This window comes from Asterias amurensis, chromosome 1 (assembly GCF_032118995.1).
Source record: "Asterias amurensis chromosome 1, ASM3211899v1".
Taxonomy (NCBI): Eukaryota; Metazoa; Echinodermata; class Asteroidea; order Forcipulatida; family Asteriidae; genus Asterias; species Asterias amurensis.
Window position 1 is genome coordinate 16,214,542 of NC_092648.1, and position 7,090 is coordinate 16,221,631.

General features: G+C 36.7%; 1 protein-coding gene across 1 annotated transcript; it reads right to left on the minus strand.

Moving 5' to 3' along the window:
- Window positions 1-79: 79 nt before the first annotated feature.
- LOC139947571 (uncharacterized) lies at window positions 80-5,703 on the minus strand. Its single transcript, XM_071945516.1, has 2 exons — window positions 5,566-5,703; window positions 80-4,924 (listed from the first exon to the last, which is right to left on the minus strand). Exon 2 carries the CDS (start codon window positions 4,912-4,914, stop codon window positions 4,060-4,062), a length of 855 nt encoding a protein of 284 aa, XP_071801617.1. The 5' UTR covers window positions 4,915-4,924; window positions 5,566-5,703; the 3' UTR covers window positions 80-4,059.
- Window positions 5,704-7,090: the final 1,387 nt, after the last annotated feature.

Consider the following 7,090-nt stretch of genomic DNA (forward strand, 5'->3'; position numbering starts at 1 on the left):
TGACCGCGTGTTTAATTATGCATTTCTCCCTTACCTGCATGTTTATCCAAAGCTGCTTACATTCGTCCACTCAGTGTTTTAAAGGCAGTGGACACTATTGGTAAATTACTCAAAACATTTTAAGCATAAAACCTTACTTAGTAACGAGTGGGGAGATGTTGATAGTATAAAACAGTGTGAGAAACGGCTCCCTCTGAATTGATGTAGTTTTCGAGAAAGAAATCATTTTCCACGAATTTGATTTAGAATTTGAGATCTCGAAATCAAGCATCTGAAAGCTCACAACTTCGTGTGGCAAGGGTGTTTTTTCTTTCATAGCTATCTCGCAACTTTAAATTTTTACAGGTTTGCTATTTTATGCATATGTTGAGATACACCAAGTGAGAAGACTGGTCTTTGACAATTACCATTAGTGTCCAGTGTCTTTAACTATTTCAAGATCATGGACTTTTTTTTTTTTAAATTGCTGATTTTTTTCCAATTTGTTATCATTGTTTTTAATTGGAAATCTCCCAGGGAAAAAAATTTGCGATAGAAATGATTATTAAGAAATATGATATGGAAATTATAGGAATGGTTCCTCTTCTGTTGAATTTGATGGATTTTACAAGGTCAGTTTTTTCTCTGGTTGATTTTTGTTGTGGCTGTTGTGGTCCCTAAAAGTACAATCATCCAGCCTAAGAAGAGTACATATTATTGATTTTGTAATCTGAAATCGTATTTATTTTTTAAATCGGTAATGGTACTGCTAACAAATTATGTTTGTTAGAATTTATGGGAAAATTGAGTTGTAATCATGAATATAGACCAACATACACAAAACAAATTTTAAACCATAATTATTTTTTTGGTTCAGGTTAGTTTGTTTTTTTCCTTCTCAAAAACAAGTCAAATAAAACCTTTCACAGACGTTTTTCATGCTTTATTTCATGAGAGTTTAATAGGATTAAAATGGTACCTGGGGTCGATTTCACAAAGATAGTCCTAACTTAGGCCTAGGACTCTTTAGGAGTTATTCAAAACATAAGGCTCATCCTGACTTAAGATACATGTACACGTAAGACTAGTCTTAACTCATAGTGAAATCCACCCACGTACCCTTTTAGAAAAAAATCCCTTTACTTTGTTACTTTACTTGGCTTTTTATGCATAAATGTTACTCATCTAAAGTCATTGACAATGCTGTTACTTTTAGCTGCACTTTCCTTTGTATTGTATACTATTTTATTACATTTAAGTTTAGCAATCTTTCTTCAGCTAATGTTCTGAAAATAGTAAATGTCTTCACATGAATTGAGGTGGCAGCTTGTCTCAAGCTTGTTGTTGAAAGACTGCTGCAAATTGAGGAGTTATTTGTTGGTGTTTATTATACACTTTGGTGAGTAATGGCAAGCAAGATGTTTTAGAAAATTTGAGGTTTGAATCGCTGCTGACAAAATAACTGAAACTTAACTCCATATTACAGGCGGCATCTTAAAAAGATGGAATTTCCAACTTGTTCATTCATGGAGTAAAAGAACTATAGAACTATCTCTGCCCTGACAGGTACACAATAACCTTTAGGTGATGAGAAGCATGTGTTGTAAAGTGTCTTGCTCAATGAGACGATTGTCTAGAGTGCGGTATCAGACCCACATCCTGCTGAGCTTTAGCCTGGCATTATAATCGTTTAATTGTGTTAATTATCATGGTTCAAGTATTGAACAATTCATATTGATTCCAACTAGGTAATTTGAACACATCAAGGTGCTTTATTGTTTAGCTTTCTCTGGGTAATTCTGATATGAAATTTCTTACCTTTGACGTCTAAATTAGGCCAGTTCCAAGTTAACAGCAGAGTTAACAGCAGAGCTGCATTACCATGTTACAGGCAAAGCTTGTCTATAACTTAGGTTTTTGGAACCGTTTGATTGTTTTCATTTATAATATAAATGTAGATATTACATGTATATACAATACAAAAATAACATGTGAAAAGTTTATTTCAAATGGTGGTCACGTTTTTGATATATCTCTCTAAATTCAAAACGGTTATGTCAGGAAGTATAATCCCCACTAGGGATACCCAATTTGAGAAACATTAACGCAGAAACACTTTTCATATTCCAATTTCAGGGCATACAAACTTTTTTTCTTTCTTTTTTCACATTAGTTTGAAGGGAAATTTTTCTCAAATTGCTTTTATACCATTGAAAGCTGCAGTAATTTTGAGAGTAATTATACAATGCTTATTGCAGCAGCTGCAGTTGAGTTGCAGCCGCAAATTCAGACATTGCCTAATTACGGTCAAAGCTGTTGAGGGACAAACATGTGCCTTAGGAATGGCTGTAGTAGAGTTTTTGTAAAGTTGATTATTTTTGAGCATTTGTCAATGACAGCACAACAAATCGTCACCTTTAAGTAACAGTTCAGAAAAAATGTTTTTAAGTTCTATAATTTACAGGACGCCCCCGCCTTGTTGACAAGGGGAAAAAAATTAACCTTGGACTTTTCCGCAAACAAAACATTTCCACAAGTAAATATTGATGCCGTTGTACGCAATTGAATGTCTTTTTGAAGCCAAAACACAACACTGGTTCAAACTGTTTGTATTTGCCTACTTTCTAGAAACCAAGAAGAAAACATTGAAATTTTGATATATGTTTCTTTTACTAATGGATATTTGTTACTTTAAAGTGGGTAACCAACACAAGATTCATTGCTGTACTGATTCTCTACCCTTTGAGCATTTTCCATGTGCATGTTACTGTAAGCCATTAACTGATTGTGGTCATGTGGTACTCGGATTTTCTACCGATTTGCACAAACTTGTTTGCATCATTCCATCTTGGGTATAGATTATTCCTAACAAATTTACAAGGCACCATGGCGTGGGCTGGATGCTGCAACAATTGTTCTTATTTGTCTATGCAGCCGAGTGGTTCACCAACCATGCAAGAAATTTGATAAAAACTACTGCATGCCGCACACAGTATTTATGCAAACGCTAAAATTTCCTTTTAAAAAAATAATATATGATTTTATGTACAGATGGGGGACTTGACACTGTGTGACATTAAGTGGGGATTATCTGTAGAATTGTTTTCTAGTAGCCTTCCACCTGCCCATTCAAATATATGTACCAAACCAACTCCACTTAATTCCTTTGCCCGAATGTAAAGAATATAAAGGAAATCACTGTCTTGTCACAAATTTTCTTTATTTATTTCCTGCTTGTTTAATTTATCAAATGTTGAGTGTTTGATCAAAATTACCATTTATTTGTGTAGCTCTGGATTTTGAGTGCTGGATGATTGAATTTTAATCCCTCATCCTTTGTTTATCAGGTACATGAAACACTGGTATATAGAAATACTGGGGTAATCACTTTACAATCAGCTGAAAATATATCTTTTGTTTATAAAATGAGAACATTTTTGAACCAATGGTAAATGATAGGGGTATCCCCTAAGGAAAGCAAACAAAACATCTTTTTTTCATTTTGAGATGACTGAATAAACTTTATTGTTTTTATGAAATCTTAAGATGACTTCTCACTTGAATAATTATTGTCCATAATTGTTACTTTAAATCATTTAGCCATGAGCCATGTAATAATTCTATTTTATTTTAAATATGTACACCCACCTGATGGTGGTTTTCTTATTAATGTTGGTCATAGAAAGAATCAACAAATGACCCCTTAACCCTTTCCTAGAGATTCATTTCTGTATAATCATCACAAGACACCCAGACATTGTTGTTGATTTCTTCGATCAATTTTTGTCAGTAAAAATATTAACAGAAATAACATGCAACAGAAAGTTTAGTTTTACGTATAGAGATTGGGATACTATTCAACAATGAAAAATTTCATATTCTGACATGAGCTTTACTTTGACCTCTTTTTTATGTGAATGGAGATAGGCCAATCCTCTCGGCCGCTTGTGTCTGCTTTGGTCTCAAAAGGATAAATTAACTAAAACTAATTGGCTATACAAAAATGTGTTCTATCGAGATGAAATATGTCTAACTATTGAAACTCATAGAACCCAGTAGAGTTTGAACTTGAGCATTCTGTTACCTTTGTTGGTATCTATTACGAATTTCATTTCCGTACGGATCTCTAGTAAAGTGAGGTTCTGACTCCTTGGTATTGAAGACACCTGTATCTTCACTGTTAAGCAATGAACTGTCAGTGTAGAAATGTGTATACGCCACAAGGTAATAGAGTAACAACCCAACAATCAGGATGCAGGTTACGATAGCATAGGCAGCTGTACCGTGAGGGGTACTCTCTTTTGAGGGTGCTTCCCAAAACAGTTCACAGGTCAACGAAGAGCACAAGGCTTTCTTAAGTTTGTCTCGGAGTTCGTGTTTGTGCATCCCAGTAAGACCCTCAGGAAGGCATGACTTAATGACCGTCTCGCACCTCTGCTTCAGCCTGTCCAATGCGGTTTGCTTGCACAGCGTCTTGTCCCAGTAAGAGCCTGTCTTGGCTCCGGAGATGATGTCACATCGAAGATAATCGCAGTGATCAGCGAGACAGACCGCGTCCTCACCGCTCACGATTGTCCGAGAGTGGCGGTTAGCGAAGTGCGCGTCTAAAGTGTTCTCACTTGTGAAGGCCTTGCCGCAGTAGTTGCAGTACCATTTGTTGATATTGTCACACCATTTTCTCTCTTCTTGATGCGAATACATGTCCCTGGATGGCTTGAGTGGGCAGGATTGGGGGAACTCCCATCCTCCAGCCTTAAAGACTGGATACAAGTCCTTCTGAAGGAGTCCCCTGGCAACTCTTGATTGGGCACGAGAGCAGTCTGGTATCTGGGCTTCTCCTCTGCTTGTCTGTGGTATTATAACCAGCAGGATAAGGAGGCACAATGTGATCTGTGATGCATATATCGGCAGGGTCTGGTTACCTATCCACTTCATCTTGTCACACCTGTAATGAATAAATCAGAGATAAATGATTGACTTTTCACCTGCGGCACTTGCAGTGCAATACTCGAATACAATACAAATTGTTCAAATGGTAAGATATTCACAAGCACTACAATCTTTCAAAAGAGTCTATATTTTAAAAGGGCAGTTTATATTTGTTTGACTTTTGTGTGAATTGTTGGACTTTTCTGTAAACTACATTCGAGATTTCAGACTTAAATCATCAAGAGGAATACCAGTCATTCCACCAGTCAGTTTGTTTGCATGATCTTCCCAATGAGGGAACTCGGTAAACCTCCCACATTTGGATTTAAAAGCAAAGAAGGCAACAGCCAATCTTGGTCAATTCATACCAACATTGATTTGTGCCCAAATCATTAGGTTACAATTTAGTAACTACACAAAAACACTTTTCAGTCATTTGGAAATCTGAGATTAGCTTAAGGCCGGAATTGAACCAACAACCTTGTAATTGCAAGTCCTGAAGTCTAACCACTTGACCACGGCTGTTCTTCTTTCTAGCCTATTTCACTCCACTGCAGGAGGAAAGCCTCATCACCAATTTTCCATTTCACTCTATCTTGTGCCTTCTATACCCAAGCAACAATTACATTTATCAGCCTACATTTTTGGCAAACTTACGTGTCTTGAGTATCGCCTCACTCTCTGGACATCACACTCGAAGTAAATGGCAGAAACCCTCAAAGTGTTTGACAGCAGTCGTAGCCAGTCTTGGGGGGGAATAGCTGCAAACTAGCACACCATGGGGAACATTGCCGAGTAGAAGGCCTTGTCTTGTCTTTGCCGCTGTAGCGTAAATGCTTCGTGAACACAATGGCAAGAAAACAAATTATTTTATTTATTTGAGTATTCAATCAAGTGTACTCTTAATTAAATTTTTGAGGAAACTCATATTTGGAAAATTAATAAAAATTCTGATAAAAATTAATGATTTGCAAGGTAATGCCCCTGAACCAAATAAGGGTCACATTTCAGAGGATTTATAGGAAAACAACTGTCAAATAATGGATATTATTGAACTTCGACAGACAGATAAAAAGCTGGGAATATTGGTCATTTGGTAGCAGTAATGTCCACCCCACCCTCAACCCCTTGCCATCCATTTACCACCCTCCATTGGAGGATCTACAGTTTTGCATAACAAAACTAAGGCCAACTTGTAGCAGGCTGTATTGTCATAAGAGCATTTGTCTTTGTGTATTAAAGGCATAAGTTCATCTGCGCTTCCAGCTTATAATGTGCTCTTCAGGGTGCCACAAACACAGAATTCTGCAGTAAGCAGAACCATGAAAGTAAATCCAGATCTACACGTATACCACAACCTCTGGAAAAAGGTGGAATCAGAACTCAGGTCTTCATCTTCGTCAATATATTAATATTTGAAACCCTTGCACAAAGCAAGTACCTGCAAGTGGTCTTGTTGTAAATGTGAAATGTAACTCCTTTTGTATCACACTCCGTTGTTAAAGTGATTCCATTTTGGCAAAGATCCTCATCCTGTTCCTTGGAGACTTTGGTGAAAAATGACGAGAATTGGCTCATACACTTCTGGAATTTCAAAGAGAAAAAAAAAGACAATTGGCTTATTTTTCTCTTAAAATACTGTATACAAGAGAAACATAAACCAATTGTAGGCCTCAATAGTTATTTATTTTTGTTTACTGTATGATTGTATTTCAAGGGCAAAACCATATGGTACACTTAACATTCAAATACAGACCACCTGACACTGGTCACCTGACCTTTCTGTGTCACCTGACATTGGTCACCTGATCTTTCTGTGTCACCTGACACTGGTAACCTGACCTTTCTGTGTCACAACTCATTTCATACATTACTCTCACTCAGTCACTCAGAGTATGGAAACCAACTTGTTGTATGAAATGTTGAATAATTACCTTGAACATAAATACAGATGGGGGCTTATTTACGTTTCAATTATGAATTACATTTTACAATGGTCATGTACCTGACTTATTTGTTGAAGCTTTCCCACACTGTATAAACAAGACGCATTCCGGGAAATGAGACAAACACCGGTGATTGCTCCGTCTTTCAAAAGGTTGTCTGTACACACATGTGACATTGTATGTGGAGAGGGGGAAAAAGACCAATACATTGTTTTATACAATGAAACCATTTTAAC

Bases quoted from the DNA above. Each gene is read 5' to 3' on its own strand.
- LOC139947571 (XM_071945516.1), bottom strand. From the start codon at position 4,914: ATGAAGTGGATAGGTAACCAGACCCTGCCGATATATGCATCACAGATC.